This window comes from Thamnophis elegans, chromosome Z, assembly GCF_009769535.1.
Source record: "Thamnophis elegans isolate rThaEle1 chromosome Z, rThaEle1.pri, whole genome shotgun sequence".
Lineage (NCBI taxonomy): Eukaryota > Metazoa > Chordata > Lepidosauria > Squamata > Colubridae > Thamnophis > Thamnophis elegans.
The window spans coordinates 118,731,506-118,755,665 of NC_045558.1; the positions used below are offsets into that span (position 1 = coordinate 118,731,506).

Here is a 24,160-nt window from a genome sequence, read left to right on the forward strand (position 1 = left end):
AGCATTTTTGGCTTCCCGATACCCTGCCCCCTTGACAAAAATGGATATGCAGAAGGTTTGGGAGGCCTGCAAAATGCTCCTGGGGGCTGGGGAGGGCAAAACTGAGCAAAAAAATGGGGTGTTTTTTGCTCGTTTTTGCCCCCCCCTCCAGCCCCCAGAAGCACTCCACAAGCCTCCTAAAGGCTATGTATGTCCCCTTTTTTGGCAAAAAACAGGCCGTTTTTTCACACACACCCTTCCCAGCACCAATTTGCAGGCCTCTCAAACTCTCTGCATGTCCCATTTTTCACAAAAAATGAGGTGTGCAGAAGGTTGGGGAGGTCTGCAGAGTGCAATTTTTTTTTTTAAAAAAAATGTACCTCTTCAAAATCTTGGTGCTTCTTATACTCCGAAAAATACAGTACATATAGAACAAAAGTCATTTCAAAGTGGCCGGCTTGCATACCATTCAAACTAGGATCTCCAAAAGTCTACATCTCTTGACTGAAAATTAAGATCATTTCCTACTGCCTTACTCTGCAATACTTCCTTCTTCAGAGGTACCTCCATTATGAAATACTTTCTTTAAATATTACCCAGCTGATATTGCCTAGAATTATGAGATAAAATCTAGAGCTATTTCAGCTTTTCATCTGGTACTGCGGGCTCATTTAGACCTATTTATGAGTCTCCTTTGATCTTGCCTCCTTTTTAAATTGTAAATCAAATTTCACCCAGCCTTCGATCTTTCTGAAGTAAAATGAGGACCCAGATTGTTGGGAGGAAGATCCTGACTCTGTAAACCTTTTAGAGAATATTGCAAAGCACTATGAAGCAGTATGTAAGTCTAAGTGCTATTGCTATTTGTTTAAGGAGATCAATCAATCAGAATAAAGCTGGAAGGAACCTTGACGGTCTTCTATTCCAGTGTTTCTCAACCTTGGCAACTTGAAGATGTCCGGACTTCAACTCCCAGAATTCCCCAGCCAGCGAGTGCTGGCTGGGGAATTCTGGGAGTTGAAGTCCGGACATCTTCAAATTGCCAAGGTTGAGAAACACTGTTCTATTCCAACCCCACTGCTCTAGCAAGATATTCTCTACCATTTCAGACAAATGGCTGTCCAGTCTCTTCTTTAAAACCTCCATTGGTGAAGCACCCACATTCTGTTCCTCTGGTTAATTGTTCTCACTGCTTGGGAAGCTTCTCTTTAATTCTGGGTCGCTTCTCTCCTTGATTAGTTTCCATCTGTTGTTTCTTGTCTTACCTTCTGGTGCTTTGGAATATAAATCGATCCCCTCAAATACTGGAATACTGCTATGTCACCCTTAACCCTTCTTTTCTATAGACTAGCGTTACCCAGTTCCTGTGACCCTTCTCCATGTTTTAGTCTCCAGGCCTTTAATCATCCTAGTTGCTCTTCTCTGCACTTAAAAAAAGAAGACATTTAATTGGACAACTGATGAGAAAGTGGGTAAATGAAACAGAAACCGAAACTGTCAAATATAAGCCTGGACCTTTTACCAACTCTTCCCCACGAACTGAAGGATCTTCCCTTGCCTGGATTCAGATAAGACAAGAAAGGCTACTGTTTAAATGCCTTATGGCACGAGGGCCAATTGCCCTGTCTAGGGGCCATATAAGCTGGCACCCTTCTCTTGTTCCTTGGATGAAGGGAGAGCAATCCAAGACTTTCATATTTCTCGAGGACACCCTCCACTACACCTGAGTGCAGCAGAGGTGCACTTAGAGGTGCATGGCAGGCCAAGTCTTACAAAGGTGTTTCCAACAACACATGACTGCCGACAACTCTGGGAATCATCAACCGCCTGAGACAAATGATATAGTTTAACCTAATGGTGAGGCTGTCCGTGCCCGACCGGGCCTCTCAACCGACTTTTGTCTCTGCCCAACTCACCTTTTCTTCTGTATCAAGCCGAGGACTGGATGCCGAGCGCTTGATGCCGCTGCCCCCCTTGGACGCCCCTTCATCCAGCTTGGCATCCTGCAATACACCGAAGCTGCTGGTCTTGCGCAGGCTCTGCCTCCAGGTGGCTGGAGCTGGCAAGCTACTTGGCTCCGTGGTGCGGCTGGGACCTCCAATGAACTGGTGGGGAGGAACAGAAGAGGAGGAGGGGTGGAGCAGAAGGGGACGAAGAAAGGAAGCAGAGAGAAAAGGAAGGAAAGGGAGTCAGGATGGATGAAGGGAATTCTCACTTAAAAGAACGGAACTGGAAGGAGCAAGGTGGGCACAGAGGTTGGGCTAAAACAGGGGTGTCAAATTCAATTTCGTTGAGGGCCGCATCAGGGTTGTGTTTGACCTCAGGGGCTGGGGTGGGCGTGGCCAGCTCACTCATGTCACAAGGGGGGGGCACCTGTGGTGTCCAAGTGCTAAGGCAGGACTTCCCCCAGACCCTCCCTCCCTCATTATAAGCTCCTTCCTTCCCCCTTCATTCTCCTTTCTTCTTCCTCTTTCTTTCTTTTTCCTTCCTTGCTCTCTTCCCATCTTCCCCTCTTTTTTTGTCTTTCCTCTTCCCCTTTCTCCTTTCCTGCCCATTCTTACATGCTCAAATGCAAAAGGGGAAACATTTCTCCTTTTGTTTCGTTTTGATTTTAGTTTGTTTTGCTATTCCTCTGCCAGGGGTGAGGGGAGGCACAAACAGCCTCACTGAGCTCCGTTTTCACTGGCAGAGGCACCACGGACCAGTCTTTTACTGTTTCCAGGGTGGCCCTGCAGGCCAGATGTAAGAACCTCTCAGGCCAGATCCAGCCCCCGGGCCTTGAGTTTGACACCTCTGTGCCAGGACAAGGAATTCAAGACCTGAATAACTGAGGATTCCTTAAGATAGTGGGGCCTCCAAACTTGACAACTTTAAAATCTGTGGATTTCAACTCCCAGAATTCCTCAACCAGCCATGCTGACTGGGGAATTCTGGGAACTGAAGTTGCCAGGTTTGGAGACCCCTGTCGTAAGAGAAGAAACAACCCCAAAATTCTGGCTTGCAATAGATACACCAGACTCCTAACTCGGTGATAAAGTGGCAATTTTTAATTTTCCCTTCTCTCTCTCTTGATGAATTACAGGAGAAGCAGTGCTGTATGTGTGTGTGTGGGTGGGTACCAATCTGAGAAGAAACAGAATTGATTGGGTTTCAAGGCAAGAAGGGTAGTACTTCCATAGTCATCTAGCCAGGGGCTCCGATTCATTTTTCCAAAGCAGATGGTGTAGGAAAGGGTCAAAGCCTTGCCCTTATCAGAAGATCCCTTTTTATCATCTGAAAGCTTTCAGAGATTATTGAGGAATAGCTGCTTGGCACATCCTCAGATGTTCCAGAGCATGCCTGAACACGGAGGTAGGATTTCAGGCTGAACTATACCTCAGGTGAAAGGAGCCAGGACTGCCATCTTCTCAAAGCAGCAATTCCTGGAAACCTTTTTCTTAAAGACATTCTTACATATATTAAAAACAACTGCCTCTTGAGATGAAGGATATTGCCAACCTACCAACCTTCAGAAAGGCTTTTAAAACCTTTTATATTTGGCAGAATGCATGAGTGCAGGTAGTTCTAAGGTGCTTAGTTGGCTGGATAAGATCTGAGTTTTGACATTTTTATTTTACTGTAAATTGCTTCAGGTTCCTCTGGGCACTGTAGAAATTATTGTTTGTACAAACAAACAAATGAAAGGAGAAACAATGGAGGAATCACTCTATTATATATATATATGTAGCTGCTTAGAATACAATTTAGAAGCAAGTAGTCCTGGGATCGTTAGGAAGCAACTTCTCAAGCAGGGCTGCCCAACAATGCACATTTACATTAATATAAACATTGTATGAGGGACCACTGAGACACCCACACCCACACCCACACACAAGGCTGCCCCCAAAGTCTTTCTAGAAGACCTCTTGCATTTCTGACCATCCAGAGTCCAAGGCTACCTGTCCCTCGCATCCCATCATGAAGTCCTTGCCAATGCAAGTTCCAAAATTGGAAGAGCTTAATGCTCGCCTTGAGAAGAGCTGCCCAGAATCACATTCACAACACACGCAGAATTTCAAAATGCTATCAGGGCAGAAGAAACAGCAGGTCCTGGAAAACTGCCTTTATTGCGTTACCAAACTTTCAGAAGTGTGAAGTTTCGGAAGTTTTAGAAAAATCATGTCCGTTGCCATTTCCCAGGCTCTCCATTCTGGGAGAATTTTGCTTTGGTTGAATGGGATTCCCTTGTCTGCTTCACACAGCCCAACTCTACAATTCACTATATCTGGATATCTTCTGAACAGGTAGGCAATCTTCCCGAGTTACATTCCTTCAAAAGTAACGCTGGAGAAGAGTCACCAACCTGCCAATGGAGAGTATAAGGTGGGACCAACGTCCCACCCTCGTCGCTACCATTTTTTTCCGCCTGACTAGGTGGGCTCAGTGTCTAAGACACTGAGCTTGTCGATCAGAAAGGTCGGCAGTTCGGTGGTTTGAATCCCTAGAACAGATCTCCTGCGTCAGCAGGGGGTTGGACTAGATGACCTCCAAGGTCCTTTCCAACTCTGCTACTGTTTACTGCTTCCCTCTTTATCCTTCCCACTCCCCAGCTGTGTTAGTTATAACACACTTCTTTCTCTCCTTTCCCCCTATCTGCCAGGGAAAGATCAAACAGCTTTGGACTTTGTAACTCTTGTAGCCCAAGGGCCGACCTCCTTACTGAAGTACCGCTTGACCCCAATAGTTTATAATCTTAGCTCCCTATTCATTTTGCTCCCTTGGGCGTCTTAAGGCTGCTTAAACCACTCTTTCTTCCCAAACACCAGCATTCTTCTCATATGCACAGATAAACAAAAGCACCGCTCCCCACAGTGGGCAGAGAGGGAACTGCAGCGTTATCAGCAGCCCCGCATCCTGTTTCCAGGAGATGCTTGCCAGAATCTTTTCCCACAGTGGCATGTACAAAGTCGGGATTTTCCTTTAATCTCACAGGACACCAAAGGGATGAACAGCCAAGAGAACAGCAGGCAGGGGTTCCTGTGAAGAAGCCTCTCTCCACTCCACTCACAGTCGAAGACTGAGTCAGCCACCAACAGCGGATTAAGAGATTTTTTCTTTTTAAAGCCCTACTTTGGGCTTCCTGGAGACAAGTGCGCAAAGATTCACCCCTCTTGGCTCCCCTCTTCATTTTCTCACAGCAGTCACTTGCCCCTTCTGTGGCACCAGAACGATCCCTGTTTTACGCAAGCGTTGCCTCCATGTGGAAGAAGGCACCAGAGGGCTTGGGAGAGGCAGCAGAGGCAAAATGAAAACAAACTGTGGGTGGAGTGAGCAGGTGGAATGAGAAAGCGAGGAGGAGGAGGAGGAGGAATGCATTTCACGATGGATGGAGGTCACAGGGGGGGGAAAAATGTCAGAACAGGGAAAAGGGGAAAGGAAAACAGAATGTTCGAGGTATTTTATACAGCGCAGGTTAAGAGATGACATGCAACAGAATGGGGGAGGCAGGAGGAGGAGGCCCGACCAAAAAAGGCCTCTTTGCAAATGTAGTCCCTAGACGTGCTTGTGGCAGCATCCCAAAAGCAGGGGGAAAGTCAGAGCAAGCAATAAAGGGTTAATCAAGCATGCTAGGTGAAGGGATGCTTTAAAAAAAGTGCATTGAGATGAATTCATCACAGGCTTTGTGCCAAAGAGCAAGCGACCATGGAAAACTGAATGAAAATGTAACATTTCTAAGGGGAAAATTATGATGCCTTTATTTAGAGGTGTAGTGCAGGACTAAGGTTACCAATGAAATTCCTCTACAGGTAGTCCTCAACTTACTACCGGTTGCTTAGCTACCATTCAAAGTTACGTAGGACCCTGGAAAAGGGACTGCAAGCCTAGATTCAAAGTTCTGACATCCTTGGTTACATGACTGAATTTTGGGCGCCTGGCAACTGGCCCATATTTATGGCCATTTGCAGTGTCATGTGTCCTTGATTTATGACATTGACGTGTGATCATCGGAGTGAACTCAGCTGATCGTTCGGAGCTACCGATTGGGCCAGAACCGATCCGAACTGGTAGAATCCCGCCTCTGCTAGCACCTGCAATCCCGTACTAAGCGGCATGAATGAACTGAGAATGTAAAGCGACTAGAGCCCTTGAAGTGTGTTTGTCAGCCTCTATCTTGGGCTCTAGTAAAATTGTTTAGAGTGTGGATGGAGGAGTTGGATTTCAACTACATCACAGTACCAGTAATGATTCTATCTGGACCCACAGCTGTAGAAGGAAACTGAGACAATGGAGAGAGGAAGTTCAAAAACACCTGACTCCCTTTGCTGCCACGATGCCTTGCCTTACCTTTGGCCCAAGAGGACACGGGGAGAGAGGCTTAATAGGAGTCACAGACACTCCATTCACTGCACCACTGTCTGCTGGGGGAACAGCCTTCACTTCTGCAAGAGATGGGGAGCAATTAGCAATCAGCCCATTGTGTCCCGTCAGGATGAGGGCGCTGCCTACGGCTTCCCTCCACTCACCATTGGACTCTGGTGTTTCATCCCCCTCCGAAGCCGAGCTGGTTTCCTCTTCGCCAACAGCAATGGTACCCAAGGTCTTCCGCTCCTTTGACTGGTCTTGGACGGAGATCTTCTCTTTGCTGCTCATGCGGCACACGGAGCTCCTAGGAGAATCAAAGGGAGGGATGGACAGGAGAAGAAGCTGGAAAGATCTCGCTCGCTTACCCTGCCACAGGTATAGGTCACAGAGCCAGTTGTGTAGGTACTCAGGCCAAACTAAGCAACATGGCAAGGTGATAACTCCAAACCATGCAGTCACCCACTTGGTTCTATCTCTTCCATTTCCATAGTTATCACTTGGTTCAAGTTACTACTTGATGAAGCAGGTTAGCATTCTTTGGCAGTGATGGCTAACCTTTTTGTCCTTGCGTGCCAAAATCACGTGTGTGCTCACGCCTATAATGCAACGTCCCCCGAATGACCCCCGCATACGCATGCTCCTCCCGCGCATGCGCACGACACCTCCCCCAGCACACTGTTTGGGCCTAGAGGGCCTCCCTGAAGGCTCCTGGGACAAAAAATGGACCACGGGAAGGGGAAACACCCCCCCCGCATGCATGACCCCCACACACATGTACATGTGTTTCCCGCATGTGCGGCAGAGACCCAAAAATCAGCTATCCAGTGAGAGGCCCGCGCGCATGCACAGTGGATCTGAGCTGGCTCACATGCCCTCAGAGAGGGCTCCACATGCCACCTGTGGCACACTTGCCATAGGTTCATCATCACGAATCTATGGCTTCTTATTTCTTGGCTGGCATCTTCTACTACAATGAATTAGGCCTGGAGAAGGACTGATTATTTACTTATTTGTTTGTTTAAATATATTAGTTGCCCAACTCCAATTGGTATGACATAAATCTCTGTCTTTGAGATAATATATTCCTTTTTATTTTCTAATATGCATTTCAGGCTATTTAAAAAGAGCTGTGGTGGTGCAATGGTTAGTGGACAGTACTGCAGGCTATTTCTGCTGACTGCCGGCTGCCTGCAATTTGGCAGTGTGAATCTCACCAGGCTCAAGGTTGACTCAGCCTTCCATCCTTCCGAAGTGGATAAAATGAGGACCCAGATTGTTGGGGGCAATAGGCTGGCTCTGTAAACCACTTAAAGAGGGCTGTAAAAGCACTGTAAAGGGGTATATAACCTTTTTCTCCTAAAATAGGACCCATCCCCATAATAAGCCCAACCCTAATTTTTTTGGGGGGTGGACCTAATATTACGCCTACCCCGAAAATAAGCCCAGGGGATGCGTGTGGCCAGCACGAGTAGCGGTGTCTGTGTGGGGAGACCGCTGGCCCCTTGGGGCAGCGCAAATTTTGCCCTTCTCCTTCCGGGTGTAGCAGTTCTGCTTGTTGGGCCACTTCCTTGAAGCCGGCAGCTGTGCAGCCAGCTGCTTTGCTTTCCCCACTCCTTTTGGGAGGCTTGCGGGAGGCTTTTTGGTGACTCGGTGAGCTGGACACACCGTCACCTCCATTTGGACCTTCCAGCGTTTGGAATGGAGGCGTTTTGGCGATCAGGAGGAAAACAGGGAGGGGGATTTTCCTGCCGGTCATCCATTCCTCAAGCTCAGCACAAATGAATGGAGGTGATGGTGTGTCCATGGCGCATCCAGCGCACTGAGTCTGGCCTGCTGCACCTCAAAAAAAGTAAGACCGCCTCGAAAATAAGCCCAGGTGCTTATTTTCAAGCCTAAAAGAAAATAAGACTCAGTCTTATTTTCTGAGAAACACGGTAAGTCTAAGTGCTACTGCTATTTAAGAAACATCCAACCAGTCTAGATCCAAGAACACATAGGTGGTCCTCATTTAACAACCACTCATTCATTCAGTGACTGTTCAAACTCACAATGGAGTGAGCGATAGCTATGACTGGCCCTTTTAGTTTGATGGCCACAGCATTCCAGCAGTTATGCGATTGTGATCCAGGTGCTCCTTGTGTAGCTCACAATTTCAACACTGCAGCATCCCATAGTCACGTGATCACCATTTGCAACCCTGACAGCTTTCTACAAGCAAAGTCAATGGGGAAGCCAGCGGAAGGTTGTAAATGGCGACCATATGACATCCATGCTTTACAATTCACGGAGATTCACTTAAAGACAGCAACCCGAAATGTTGGAATCTCCATCACTATGTCATGCGTGACATTATACTTTACGGCCACATTATTTAGCAAATGAAAATCTCAGTCCCAATCCCTCTCAATAATCAAAGACTAGTGGTACTCATGTGTGCTCAGTGCCACATAGGTGAAAGTGCAAGAACAATAACATCACTCAAAGTTGGTTTAATTCCAACTTTGACGGTAAAGGACTTGTATGCCTTATACCAGCGATGGTGAACCTTTTTTGGCTCATGTGACATAAGAGGGGAGAGTGCAGGGGGGGGTTGTGTGCTGGCATGCCACACCCAAAATGCAACGCGACACACACACACACACACACACACAGTGTGCATGCTCTTTTCGCCCTCCCCAGGCGATAAAGCCTCTGGAGACTGGGGAGGGCAAAAAATGGCTTTTAAAAAGGCTGAACTCAGCTGGCCAGCACGCGTATGCACGCTGCCCAGCTGATAGGCAATGCCTCCCATGCACTGACAAATGGCTCTGCATGCCACCAATGGCACGCATGCCATAGATTCTCCATCCCGGCCTTATACTATAGGTGTCAAACCTGCGGCATCACGTGACTTTTTTCCTGGAGCTGGGGTGGGCGTGGCCTACATGTGATGCATCCGGCCCTCGGGCCGCCAGTTTGACATCCCTGCCTTATACCAATGTTTCTCAACTTCAGCAAATATAAGCTGTGGTAACTTCCAACTCTCAGCATTGCTGTCTGGAGATTTCTGGGAGTTGAAAGTCCACACAGCTTAAAGCTGACAAGGTTAAGAAACACTGTCTTACACTCTACAATGTTTCCTACGGCAGAAGTCGTATGAGAAAATGGCCACCCTACTCCATGCCTGAACATTCATAAACAGGCCAACAATCTGTTTACAAATCCAAAAACTGCCGACATAATGACCCAGCAAGTGGCCAACCAAGTTCTACTCCAAGCACGACAGCCAAAGATTCTTGGTAGATTTTCTTTCCTCACAACAGGCGCTTGTAATTTGCACAGACTCAACATATAACCACAAACAAAAAGACCAATCTGACAGCTGCAATTTCAAACCATAAACACTTCTGCGGCAAACGCTTGTCAAACCTGCTGTATATCAAATAAAAGATTTCTCCCTCCAAACTTGTCTTGCCACTTAAGATTTGCTGGAGGTATGATGGCGTGGATTTCACACATCTGATTCCATGGCTAAAAAAACCTAGATCAAAACTTTAAGTTACAAGTGTCTGAAAGCAAAGGCTGAGGCTAGGGAATTAAGTGGAACTGAAGACTTGGTATTTTCTATAACAGTACAGTATCTAATGATAATCTAGTGCTGACCTTCGATGCTTGCTTGTATACGAGGGGGCCTGTTCCAAGCTCGTGTCAATCACAGCCTGCCGATGGGCTTCCTTTTTGCTGCGCAACTAAATAATAAAAGGGGAGAGATCAAAAATCAAAACTTTTATTCCACTTAACAATGCAGTCTTTATAGATTTTGTCTGGTGGGATGTGACAAAATCTGCTCCTCTGTATATGAAATACTAGGGGGCAAATTAATCTGCAGCAGCTAGTGCTATCTTCACAGGACTAACGGTGGACTAACTCTGCCCACTGCCAGCAGTTCGATCCTGACTGACTAAAGGTTGACTCAGCCTTCCATCCTTCCGAAGTGGATAAAATGAGGGTCCAGATTGTTGCGGGCAACATGCTGACTCTGTAAACCACTCAAACAATACTGAGAGTACAGCAGCTGTATGTGCTAAGTGCTATTGCTATTTTTAATAAGATGGCAGCCACTAGAGGGATATCAATCTGGTTCGTCCCTTTTAAGAACAGAGGCTTTGACTTGAGGCCCTCAATGCTATGAGTTTATGGTAGAAGACCCTGAGTCAGTCCTTAATCTTCAGTGCATAATTCCTGTAGGTGGGGAAGGGGGGGGAAGAAAAGAGAGGAACTCCCCTCCCCATTCCATTGGTCTCTAATCACACTCTTTTTCCTCTGCAGATGCGCTTTTTTGCAACTAAAAATGCTGCAAATTCTTTGGCCTTTGAAGTTCAGAAGGTGGGACAGGACCTTGAACTCCCGGAGTCCTTTCAGATGCAGCTTCACCCTTCCACCCTCCCTTTCCTTCCCCTCCACTCCCACCCCCCTTTCCCCTCCTGTCTTTTATTGGGACAGGCTGCTCCTCCAACTGGTTCTCATAGGAAAACTTCCAAGTCGAATTACAAAAAGAAAGAATGCAAAGAAAGCGCCTTTCAAGCTTTGCAAAGGACCTTGAGGCTGATCTGGTTCCAATCCACAGCTGGAAAGGGCAGAAAGCCGACAGGCAGGAGGGAGGCCCATCCTGCTTGCTTTCCCTTGGGAACCAGCCCTTCTCTCTCTCTCTCTTTCTTCTCTTCTCCTCCACCCCCGCCCAGCCCGCCCTACCAGTCAAGCTTTTGCCTGAAACAGATGAAGAGGGAGGCTGATCTGCTTCCCCCAATCAGCCACTTCTGGGAGGCCCACCCTGCAGTTTCAGAAATGCAACCTTTAGGCTGGCAAAACTCAAATTAGGTTGACAGGCATGCTGGCCTCTCCCTCTTTGACCTTTTGCCCTGAGGGTCATCGGTATTTCTTTAGCCTTCCATTTAACTCTCGCTGTTTCTTGAGGGCCATGCAAAAAAGGCAATGGAAGAAAGAGAGTTTGGGAGGTGTGTCTCCTTATACGTCAATGAAACAAATAAATGCACCGGAATGCTTTAAAAAAAAAAACGTTCACCCACATCCACTGAGTAGCCAAAGCTGTTACATAAAGCAAATGCAGGCTTCCTGGTTGCCTGATCTGTACAATACACACACACACACACAGAGCAAATTAGCATTTCTTAGTAATGGATTATGGTATATTTAGGACAAAATACACGTTAGTATAGGCAAGCTTAAACAGCTGACTTTTAAAAAAATAAGATTAAAGTCTCAGCTATATATAATGGTTGTCAAATTTAACTAAAGCATGATTTAAAAAACCAGCTGTAGTAGTTAAGGCAACTCTGGTATATCTATGCACAGGCCAAACACACAAATTTTACGTTAGAGCTTAAAACTCATCAGGAAAGGCAACAACTGAAAACTGTTTTACAATAACAGGACACCACGGGAAAAAAAACCCCACTTATTCTATTCAGACAATTTTGATATAAAATTGACCTGCGAGCCAGGCCGTACTTAATCTCCTCCATCCCCCACCCATGGGTTTATCATATCTTATGTAGCCCAAAGTTCTTTGAAGGAAGCTTACATAAAAACATAAAAATCACATCTTAAGGAATCCCTACAATTAAATCATTATTAGGATGAGTTGTATCAGCAAGCATATAACTGTGTAAGAAATCTGAAATGAATTACTGTAAAGAAAGGCAGCTAAAATGATATGGAGTAAATAGGTAACTCATTAAAATCGAATTTCACCAATGAGAAGCTTATTATTGAAAAAGTTAACAGTTCTGATCCAAAAATGCATTTGTTGGTTTTGCAACTATTATAGCCCCTGAATCCATAAGGACTCCTGGCACCTAACAATGAGCATAAAAAACACAAGAGCACAAATGCAACACAGTAGAAGCTGGAACAATCAAATAAAACATAACCAAGCGTGGCTGTAAGTAGAGTTCTGGGAGCTGAAGTCCACCCATCTTAAAGCTGCCAAGATAGGAAAGACTGGATGAAGCCATTCCAGCTTCTCCCCAAATGCTGTCTAGAAAAGCTGTTTTAACATATTTTTGAAATATTGTAAGGATGGGAGCGAATCTAACTTCTGGAAGGGAATGACATCACTGAAAAAAACCCAGCTGTCGGCTCATTATTTCAAAAGTATGGAATTACTAGAAGATTCTCTAGAAACACGTATATACCAGGTGGGATCAATTCTGGTTGGAAAAGATGGTCCTATCAGCCACGTTTTCAAGCTATTAGAAGCCAATGCAGCACCAATGTTACATGACTATGGCAGCTCTTACCTGCCAGCAAAGGGCAGTTTCCAAGTGGTCGTCAAAGGCAGCCTTGTGCAAATCACAATGTCGTAGACTAGGTGTGTAAAAAGAGTGCAGTTCATCTTTAACAGTTTCTCCCAGTTCAGGTAGGGATGCAACTGGTACAAGCTGGGCAAAACTCCCTGGTTATGTCCTTCCTCTGTCAATGGATCAATAGCAGTGGGGACATAAGAGACCCCATTCCTCCCCCCCCCCCTAAAGGTTTGGGGCTTCGTGAATCTAGAATTAAACACTGGAACTGAAGAACAGATCTCTAATCCACACCGGTGGGAGAATTCCCCCCAATGATTTTGTCTACTTCATCTATTTCGCTCCTTGCGGCATGGTTAAGTTTTATTATACTGTTTGTAAAAGCAGACATGCCCTGTGACTGCTTCAATGACCCAGTTATGGTCTTCTGTTTATATTTTATTTCAAATGGAAACTGCTTTGACTGCGTATTTTTCGGACTATAATACGCACCAATGTATGGCACACCAAGATTTCAAAGTGGTAAGTAAGAAAGAAAAGTTTTTGTCCCACCTGGCCCCCAGCAACACTCTGCAGGATTCAGCAGGGCTGTGGGGGGGAGGCAAAAATGTCCCGGTTTTGGTGAAAAATGGGCAGAAAATGGGCCATTTTTCGCAAAAAGAGGGGCATTTCCCCCTTCCCCCAGCCCTGCTGAAGCCTGCAGAGTGCTCGGGGGGGGGGGGGTTGGAGGAAGGGGAAAACACCTCCGTTTTTGCGCAAAACAGCCCATTTTTTGCAAAAATGGGATGTGGGGCAGGGCTTCAGGAGGCCAAAAATGGCTGTATTTGGTGTATAAGACGCACCAACATTTCCATTCTCTTTTTTGGGGGGGAGGGGAAGGTGCGTCTTATACTCCGAAAAATACAGTGTTTAGTTCACTCACAGAATTCTGGTCGGCGGCTATAGGAAAAAAGTACTGTTCTTATTAAGCCCAGGGAGGAAGACCTGGGATCATCCCACTGGGAGAATCTTCTCAACTCAGCCCTCAAATTAGACTCTGCAAGATCGCCTGCGGAGGCCTTCTCTCCTAAAAAGTCTCCAAAACCTTGAAGAATCCCACACAGAAAGTGACCTAAGCATGAGCTTCAAGTGTTAGAAACGTTCTGTATAAATACAAAAAGTCTATCACAATACCCTTCTGTATCCAACAACATAAATGGAATTGGCAAAAAAAAAAAAAACACCCAACCCCAACTGTCAACAACCCATCACTCACATCGTCTTGTTTATGCTGCAGGTCCTCCAGCAGCGCCAAAGTATCTTCATCTGCAAGATCGCAAGGACGCTGGCCCTGTGGGAGGAAAGAAAGAAAATCAGGGGGAACAGGAGGCTTGACAACACAATTGCCTCAAAACTCCACCAGCCAGCAAAAGGAGGCAGAAAAAAAAAATACAACGGGCACAACAGATCGGCCAACTGCAAATGCCTTCAAACCTCTCCTCCTTCTCCGCCTCCACTTTTGAATCCGTTAACAGAAATATACACTGACTAAACCAAGCACAGATGAAAAAGACGAAAATGATATGAAAGAAGCTGCACCAAAGACCAGTCTAATTTTCGGAGCGCTCCTATCCGCTTGCTTCCAGCCATTGTACTTTTTTGGTGGAGAAATAAGTCAGGTGTGTGTGTATATGTGTGTGTGTGTGTTGAAATTCGGGGTGTTGGGTAGGGGGGGATGAAATGAATGCCTTTACAGCACTTGTTCTGATCTTTCAGCTCTTAAATAAATAAGAGTAAATAGAGAAAAACTACCCACAGGGATGGTCTGGCCTTTGGGGGCCGGGGGGGGGGATGGAGACCAGAGGGCAGCCTGAAGTCTAGAGGTTTTTTAAAAAGTGGATGAAAAAGAGGAAGCATGAGCAAGAGAGAAGGTTAAACGCATGGTCTCTCTAGGACATTTTCCTTTGCCAGACTCTAACTCTCTCATGGTCTCTAATGAGATTCTGCCAGAGAGGTGAGCATGTATGCGAGACTCCGGCGATCAATTTCAGATTTTTCCATCCCACGTCCCCCTGATCCTTTGGATATTTTCTATTCTGTGCAACTTTCAGTTGATCAATCAGGCAGAATGAGATCATCCTTTTTCTTTAGAAAAGGCCAAAAGAAGGCGGGCCAGGGAGGCACCGAGGATCCAAAGCACATTTTCTGCTCAGAGGCCCTATAACTGGCAGTGATTGATTCCCCTTCATTGGTCCCGTTGGAAGGACTATATTTTTTTAAAATTAAAAAAAACAACAACCAGGGAAGAGAGGTGGGTTAGCGGCTATATTCTCCCCCCCAATCACCACCAAATGCTGCCAAGAGTGTGGGAGGCTTGCAGAGGCTTGGTGAGAGCACACTTCATGCCTACTGATGCAACTGGCCTGCTAGAAGCCTAAAGAACTACCCCCGATGAGGAGGAAATCTATGCTTCATAAGTAACAGAATAACAGTTGGAAGGGACCTTGGAGGTCTTCCAGTTCAACACCCTGTTCAGGCAGGAAACCCTACACCAGTGATGGCTAACTCTTGTCCTCGCAGGCTGAAATCGTGCGCATGCCCACACCCACAATGCAATATGCCCTGCCCTGCTGCACATGTGCACACGACTCACCCAGTGATCCCTCCCCCGCACATATGTGCGACACCCTCCCCCCCCCCCGCTGTGCTCCATTTTGGGAATAGCAGGCCTCCCTGAAGCCTCCTGGGACCAAAGGTGGGGCCCCGGGGAGGGAGGGTGCTGCCCCCGCGCTTCCCACACACCGCGTATGCACGCTGCCACTCTGCGCATGTGCATGCGTCTCCCACACGCACAGCAGAGAGCCGAAAATCAGCTGTCTGGCAGGAGGCGCATGCACACCCACAGAGAGGGCTCCACTTGCCAGTGTGGCACAGATGCCATAGGTTCACCATTACAGCCCTTTAACATTTCAGAACAAATGGTTGTCCAATCTCTTCTTAAAAACCTCCAGTATTGGAGCACTCACAACTTCTGGAGGCAAGTCGTTCCACTGAATATACTGTAATAACTCTGATACATAATCAACAAGTAGCAAGCATTGTTCGGGAAGGGACAGTCTCCTCTCAACTCTCTCAAGAGATGAACACCTGATGTGCTGTACCTATCAGAACTATTAAAACAGTTGCTTATGTTGTACTCCAATTCATATTGATGTAATAATAGTCAATGGATTAACCTTTTTAATAACTGGTAATGTTTCTATTTTATTTTATTTATTTATCAATCAAATTTAAATGCCTGCCCAATTCATATAAGATGTCTCCAGGTGGCTTCCAATATTCATAATATACAATATCTCCACCCCCTCTTTTTTTTTAAACAAAAGACTTTTACAGTATTTTGTAAGCCTTGGTAACTCTTGTGAAATACAGCATGATGTTGAAACAAACAGCGTGGCCAACTATTTTCCCCTCACCCTACTAATGTCTTCCCTGCCTAACACAAGATAATTTTGAGAAGGGGAACTTGTCTTATATGAAGGCGCAGACCTATCTAGCCCCACATGGCTCTTTATTCCAGCTGGCAATAGGTTTAGCTCCCTGGCCTCAGGTAGAAAAGAATTTGATGGCCGCATGGAGTCCATCAAATCTAACGCCCTGCTCCATGCAGAAATCCAAATTAAAGCGACTGCCTGGCCTCCACCTGAACAAGCGTCTGCCCGAGCTTCCCATTCATCTGTTGCAGTCTCCTCTATAAAGGGAGATGCCATTTTCCCATAACCCACTACCTGCACCCACTATCAGCTTCTCTTACCACATTGTTGAGGGCCTCCATGTCACAGAAGTGCTCAGCCAAAAGCCGGCAGGCCTCCTCCACTCCCCAGTGAGCTGCTGCATGTAGGGGCGCCCAGCCATCTTTGTCCTGCACATTGGTGTCATAGCCAGCTTGCAAGAGCAGCCTGCAACAGAGCAAGGCAAGGCAGGGTAAGGGTAACTGGGGGCTTCCTTGTCCCTGGGAGAACAGAGCTGGGCTGTGGCAGAACAAACGGGGCAACCTGGATAGAGAGGATTCTAGAAATAAAAGTACCACAGGAGACCAGAATTCAGGTTTTCAAGTTATCCACAATTGTTAGGGGAGAAGAGAAACATTTGCAATTTTGAGCTGGGGTAGCATTTTTTGAACATGAAGTGTGCTTAGTAAAGAAAATGCCAGGTAGGGGTGGGAGTTACAACCCCAGGTGGTTCCCTAACAAAAAAAAAAAGAGTAAAGTGAAAAATGGGATTTATTAGAATTCCTTTCCCCCACCTTTCTTCTTCCTTTTGAAAAGAGGAACCCCAAGTACTAATAGTTCCGTGTTGGAAGCACCGGAGTGTTTTCGTGGTGAAATGATTTCCTGGTGACACCACTGTTGCCTGGGAAACTCCCAGTTGGGGCCTCCTTCCATGTCCCTGTGAAGTTCCATGTCCCTATTGAAGTGGTACCCATTTATCTACTTGCGGTGGCCTACTTTCAAATCACTGGATTAGAAGGAGCTGGAGCATGTGACAGGAGCTCACCCAGCCTCACAGCAGTAACAAGTCTCGAACGTCAGGCTGCTGATAGTCAGTCCACCTTTCTAACCTGAGGAGCCACAGAGCTCCTCAGAATCCCAGATTAAAGAAAAACAGCTGAGAACAAAGATCCTTCGATTTTCCCTTTTCCTTGAAGAAGCTGAGAGGTGGCTGGGTGGGGACTGACGCCTCTTTGCCTTTCCTTTTTCCATAAGCCCTGCCTGAGCTTGAAGGATGTGTGGAAATGTGGGTGGGGCCAGCAAGCCCTCCCTGCAACCCTGCTCAAGACGGGGAGAGAAGGCTAGGCAATCCAATGACTTGGGCTTTTCCCAAACACAGCTAGGAAAAGGCAAGAGTCTGTTAATTTCCTGCTACGAAAAGCAATTAATCATCCATACCGGCTATGGTGAGGTTAACCACAGTCAAGAACTGCCCAGGATATGATGGGAGGCTCTCACCTCATGACCTCGACGTAGCCTTTAGCAGCCGCCACATGGAGGGCAGTGGCCCCAGTTTTGGGGTGAGGCTCATCAGATATTTTGCCGTCATTCAGCCAATGGCGAGCATCACGAAGCATCATCTCTTCTTCCTCTCGCTTGGCTACCTCTACATCTACCCCTGAAAGCAAAGGGAACGGTCACACGAAACACAGAGAACCTGTGGCTGAAAAATTCTGAACAGTGGTCCCAAACTATAATGCAGATAGCGCACGCACACACATACTTTTTTTTTTAAATGAAATCACAGCAACCGGATCTTTGGAACTTTGCTTTCCATCTCAGAAGAAGAGCTGGAATCACATCATAGGGACCAGCACGTATTTTGTGATGTAGCTCCACAGTTTTATTATGTACTTTTGCAACAAAACTCTTCATTTTTTTTTTATTCAAATGCAAAATGGATGTTGCAGTCCACATATACAGAAAGAATTCATGCTGATAATTTTGGGAAATGACAATCAGCAACAACAATGCAACTCTGAAGTGGGAAAGCATTTACCAGACCTTAATTTAGCCTATTTCTGTTCTCTCTCTATATGTACTATAAAGGTAAAGGTTCCCCTAGCACTTATGTGCTAGTCGTTCCCGACTCTAGGGGGCGGTGCTCATCTCCATTTCAAAGCTGAAGAGCCAGCACTGTCCGAAGACATCTCCGTGATCATGTGGCCGGCATGACTAAACGCCAAAGGCACATGGAATGCTGTTACCTTCCCACCAAAGCTCTCCCTATTTTTCTACTTGCATTTTTACCTGCTTTTGACCTGCTAGGTTGGCAGAAGCTGGGAAAAGTAATGCAGCGCTATGGATTTGAACTGCTGAACTTTCTGATTGACAAGCTCAGCGTCTTAACCACTGAGCCACCACGTCCCTATATGTACTACATGTATGTCTATATTAAATAATCTGTTATAAATATTTTTACAAAGCCAATGTGGGTAGCCCTTGACTTACAACAGTTCATTTATTGACCGTTCCAACTTATAACAGCCCTGAAAAGAGTGACTTATGAGTTTTTTCACACTTACAACCATGGCAGCACTCCCATGGTCATAGGATCGAAATTCAGACACTTGGCAACTGGCTCATATTTATGACAGTTGCAGTGTCCCAAGGTCATCTTCTATGGCCTTCTGACGAGCAAAGTCAATGGGGAAGCCAGATTCGCTTAACAACCGTGTTACTAACTTAATGCCTGCAAGGAATCACTTAACAGCTGTGGCAAGAAAAGTTGTAAAATGGGGCAAAATGCCCTTAACAAATGTCTCACTTAGCAGCAGAAATGTTGGGCTCCATTGTGGTCGTAAGTTGAGGACTACCTGTAGTGTTTTGGGGTGGTTGGTTTTTTTTAATGGTGAAAATGTCAAAGAGTCGCCATCTTTCCATAGCCAATTAGCTGGAGAACCCTCTAATAATGGGACATCAGAGGAAGCAGAGCTGAACTTGCAGTGGCTGCTTGTGCCTTACCTCGTTTCTCGATTTCTGCTCGCAGCAAGGCTTCCATGCTGTCAGCCTCAGCAATGTCCAGTGGGACGTCCCCGTCACTATTCACCGCAGCAATGTTGGCGCCGTGGTCCAAGAGGTATCTGGGCCAGACAGTGAAGGCCAGTCAGATGCATGGGCCACCCAGCCCCCATATTCAGGCCTACAATCTCTATCCCGCAGCAGAAGGGGCCATCTGAGATGGTGGTTGTAACCAGCTTCCTGCAAAGCTTGATCTGGGTAATCTAGTCTGCTTGGGTGTCAAGTACAGAGTTCAAAGACTGTGGACTTTAAGACCTACACCCTGACTCACCTTCTCAGGCAAAACTCCCCCTCTCCTTCCACTAAAGGTGAATGTCAAGATACAGGCAACCTTTACAGCTTTCCTTGCAAGCTCCCACAATAAACGCAGCCAGGACTCTCCCTCTTCGAAGAGGATTGCCTAAGGTTATCTTTCACTGAGTGTGAAATGCACCAGCTATGTTTAGCAGCCTCTCGCCAGAGTTTCTCCAGCTGAGAAATCCAACATCATACCAGGATAGTTGCCTGAAGGAGCTCAATGACTAAGTGGAGGGTGAGAAAGGACACACTGCAGTCACTTGTGCCGAGAAGCAACTGTAAGGCTGGCCGAGAGATCTGTGGATCTAGGAAATTTAGGCAAAAAAATACACAACCCCCCCACCCAGCCCAAACTTACTGTGCAATCTCATTGTAGCCACAGGAGGCAGCAACGTGCAGCGGAGTCCAACCTTCATTGTCTGCCTGGTTTACATCAGCTCCATTTTCTACCAGAAATTCAACCACTTCCATGTTTTCATCAATGCAGGCCTGGAAGAATCAAAATGCTTCCTTATCATGCAAATCCAACCTCATCTTTTGCCTCATTTGTAATACAAAAGTCTTCATCTCCTTCAAGAGAAGAGCCAATTCCAAGTGCCCCTCATCAAATTCATCACCCTCCACTCCTTTCCCAGTGTCGTAAACACACACCCCATTGTAGCATTTGGGCCGAGCAGGATAGAAGATGGCTAAAATGGCAACCCTTGAACAGGGAAATGGAACATTGTAAAGACGTAATAGATTTTACACTAGAGAGAGTTGGACTGAAAAATCAAAGTCCCTGGGAATTTTGTAATATTTGTCTTGCTTTGATTGCAGCTGGTGGCGGAAAATAGGGCAAGTACATTGGACCAGGAAATAAACAAGGTTTTCAAGCAGCAAGAGGATTGTGGCTAGAGCACAACTACACAACAGACCACAGAACAAAATCTCTGGCACAGAATGTTTTGAGGAAAAAGTGCACAGGCTACTAAGATGGGAATGAAATATGCGGGTTATTGGGAAGGAGCCTTGGGAAGGTAACCTAACCAAGCGATGGAAACTCTTTGGTCCTCCAGAGATTTCTGAACAACCCCTAATAAACCCAGCTGGAATGCCCAAAGGAGAGAGATGCTAGGACCTTTTTTGATCAACAAGAGAACTACCAGTCTCCCATTCCTGCCCTAAATTCAACTACCCTGCATTTCCCTGAAAATAAGATAGGGTCTTGTTTTCTTTTGACCCCTGAAATAAGAGCTTGGCCTTATTTTTGGGGAGGTTTTATTATTTTTTGGGGGGGTGCAGGAGGCCCCTTAACCTCAGCCTGATTCAGAGAGGGCTGGAAATGCTGTCTCTCTTTCTGGCACACTCCTGCTAGCCCTTGTCGCTGGGCCTGTAGTTCTTTTTGTAGCTGCCACTAATAGAAGGGCCGCAGTAGCTAGGGTTCATGATAGTGGCCTCCATGAGACCGTTCCGTGTGGACGGCAGGGGTGCGTGGGACATGTTCTCCCCCTTTCCCCCACAGAAAATGGCGGGGACTGGCTGCGCATGTATTTAAATATTTTAGGGAAGGGCTTGTTTTCAGGGGAGGGCTTATTTTTTTTTTAATTTTTAAAATCTAGATATTTATTCCAATAGAAATAACAAAGTGTGATAAATACATTACACTGACAAAAATGTCATTTACATGTTATCAGATAAATCGCTGGACAGTAACATTGCATAAGAGTCCTTCTAGTCTCCAGAATGTATCCATCTTCAAAAGCATACTCTCAAAATACATTGATTCATTCCTTCAACCCCAAAGTAGACTCAAAAGAGTTGGTTCAGGCATTCCAGGATCTGCACCTCTCTTAAAACCTAAGTAAAGCACGACAGGGATGAAGCCCCAGCGGATTGCCAGCTGACCACCTTTGAAGAGGTGCTGCAGTCGCTGCTTAGCTTCCTTGCTCAGCTTCGGCATGTCGGCGGCAACAACTCAAAAAACAGCCGAGGCCCGATGGCGGCAGTTAGAAAGGCTCAACCTTCAGGGGAGGGCTTATTTTAGCGCATGCACGCAAAAGCCTGATTGGGCTTATTTTCCAAGGAGGTCTTATTTGGGGGAAAACAGAGTAATAGACCAGAAACCAAAACCTGAACCAACGTAGTTAGTCCCTGACTTATGACCACAATTGGGATGAGAATCTGGATTGTTGAGCAAAGCAATCATTACATGAGTTGTCATGTCACTGTTTTGCCCAGTGGCTGCAGTCTTGGCCCTCCTGGTTGTGGTCCTTAAGTAATCTTGTGAGTTGTTAAATGGAATTCCAAGGAAGGAGAATTTGGGAGGGGGAAGACTAGGGGAGGTTCTGGGAAGCCTAGTTCAGGACACTCGAGTGTCTTTTTGCTCAGGAGCTAAAAATCCTCCATTTTAACCCAGGAGCAGAAAGCATCCTCTCATTAATTCAAACTTGCTAATAGTTTGCAATCATAAGTCAAGACTACCTGTTATGTTCAAGTGAGGAGAGCTGGAGGTTGAAGTGACCCTCAGATAAATTAGATTACAACCTCCATTATTTCTAAAGGTAAAAGTTCCCCTCACACATATGTGCTGGTCATTCCCGACTCTAGGGGGCAGTGATTCATCTCTGTTTCAAAGCCGAAGAGCCAGCGCTGTCCAAAGACGTATCCGTGGTCATGTGGCTGCATGACTAAATGCCAAAGGCGCACAGAAAGCTGTTACCTTCCCACCAAAGTGGTTCCTATTTTTCTACTTGCATTTTTACATTCTTTCGAACTGCTAGGTTGGTAGAAGCTGGGACAAGTAATGGGAGCTCACTCAATTACGTGGCGCTAGGGATTCGAACCGCTGAACTGCCAACCTTCTGATCGACAAGTTCATTTCCCATTATTCCTAGGGAAAGCCTGAAGGGCATCTGAAAAATATCAGATTGGGAACATCTGTATTACTGAAGCACAACTTGTACTTACAGGGGAAGGGAAGTTGCCACTACAACTATTTCCATTATACTATTATAAGACTTTTTTTTTTAAAAAAAAACATCATTTGCACATGCAATTGGCAGGAGTCTCCAAGCTTGGCTGGCTGGAGAATTCTGGGAGTTGAACTCCTCCAAGCTTAAAGTTGCCAAGGTTGGAGACCAAACTTCTCAACCCACCTGCATAATGCTGGGAAAAAAAACATGCAGTTTATTTTTGAGGTAAGGTATGAGTGGACAAGCAAGAGATATAATCACTTAGTTTCCAGGGAAAGCTGTATCCTGCAATATTAGGTCTGACCCAAAACACAATGAAGTAAAACTGTTATTTACTTATTTATATACCGTTTCCCCGAAAATAAGACCTCCCTGGATAATAAGCCCAATTGGGCTTTTGAGCGCATGTGCTAAAATAAGCCCTCCCCCAAAATATATAAACGCATGCGCAGCCAGCCCCTGCCATTTCCTCTGATTGCTTGCTGCGCAAAGAACACGAGGTAAGGAGGAGGGGAGGCCGGAGGAAGGGGAAAGGGAGGGGGGGAACATGCCCCATGTATCCCACATGCCCTAAGGGCTGCTCCCCCAACCCTAACCCTGTCCCCTTCTGTTATGCTAATGGCCACAGCAAAAAGAGCGGCAAGCCCAGCAATGTGCAACACAGCAGCAGCCATGAGGTGACCACGCTCGCTGCCTCCTGTACCTCAAAAATAATAAGACCTCCCCAAAAATAAGGCCAAGCACTTATTTCGAGAGGGGTTTCAAAAGAAAATAAGACCCTGTCTTATTTTTGGGGAAACAAGATAAATTATAGGTCATCATCTGCCAATGACTCCAGCAGCTTAAAAGGTTAAAACAAAATGACAAAAAGGAGATAATGAGCAATCTGAAGTCAACATATACCCATCCAGCAGGGGCCTACCCTTCACCCTTCCCCAAAGCGTGGAAAAGTCAGGTCTTTGATGGCTTCTTAAAAATCATCAGGAAAGAAACGTTTGATTCCACCCCCCACCCCCCTTGAAACCAGGACCATAAGTCATAGTTTCAGGGTTGCTTCAAAGTCTAGCCCACTGATTTGGATTTAATAGCAAATTAAATGTTTGATCTAATTGATCAAGTAGTGGCCACATGGATAGATCAATCTGACTGGGATCAGGCATAATGTGTAGAAAGCTATACTCTGAGATAACCATGGTTTGGATGAAAAGGAAATCTCTGGGTTATGGCAAGGAGGAGGTCTGTGAAAGTGAGGTGAGAAAACAGAGAAAACACACGAAGAGCTTCTAATATTTAGATCGATGGTGCCAAATCTTGGCAACTTTAAGACTTGTGGAATTCATCTCCCAGAATTCTGGGAGGGAAATTCCATAACTCTACTGGCTGGGGAACAATGCTAGCTGGGGAATTCTGGGAGTTGAAGTCCACAAGTTTTAAACATTGTCAAAGCAAAGCCAAAGAAAAATCAATAGCAAATCTTAACATACTTAACAAGCTAATAAAATATTTACAGTAAGTATAATAATACAACCAATGGAAAAAGAGAAAAGAAAATGAGGTTTAACTAAATTTCTACTTACATTAGCCTATTTACAATTTTTCCATATTACATCCATAATTCTTTATTTTCTATAACAGTTATTCACATTTGTCAACTTCCCTTTCATTTCTACCTCTTGTCTCTATCCATTCATAAAATTTATTCCATGTCCTATAATATTTCAAGTCTTCTTTATGT

The 24,160-nt window shown here is 45.7% G+C and overlaps 2 protein-coding genes across 4 annotated transcripts in view; both read right to left on the minus strand.

The window, feature by feature from the left end:
* The window catches only part of PPP1R12C (protein phosphatase 1 regulatory subunit 12C), a 47,987-nt gene that overhangs the window by 13,533 nt on the left and 10,294 nt on the right, over positions 1–24,160 (minus strand). For 2 of the 3 annotated variants that reach the window (XM_032235622.1, XM_032235621.1), the window contains exons 2-10: positions 19,830–19,960; positions 19,118–19,236; positions 17,612–17,771; positions 16,417–16,561; positions 13,879–13,953; positions 9,964–10,049; positions 6,483–6,625; positions 6,304–6,398; positions 1,896–2,084 (exon numbers count right to left, since the gene is read on the minus strand). In XM_032235622.1, the coding sequence (XP_032091513.1) occupies positions 1,896–2,084; positions 6,304–6,398; positions 6,483–6,625; positions 9,964–10,049; positions 13,879–13,953; positions 16,417–16,561; positions 17,612–17,771; positions 19,118–19,236; positions 19,830–19,960 (1,143 nt within the window). Of the gene's footprint in view, positions 1–1,895; positions 2,085–6,303; positions 6,399–6,482; positions 6,626–9,963; positions 10,050–13,878; positions 13,954–16,416; positions 16,562–17,611; positions 17,772–19,117; positions 19,237–19,829; positions 19,961–20,122; positions 20,222–24,160 lie in introns of those variants that run through there. The other variant, XM_032235623.1, reaches the window with a different exon arrangement.
* On the minus strand, positions 21,065–21,445 carry TOMM7 (translocase of outer mitochondrial membrane 7). The gene has a single exon (XM_032235624.1). The coding sequence runs from the start codon at positions 21,411–21,413 to the stop codon at positions 21,246–21,248; it is 168 nt and encodes a 55-aa protein (XP_032091515.1). The 5' UTR covers positions 21,414–21,445; the 3' UTR covers positions 21,065–21,245.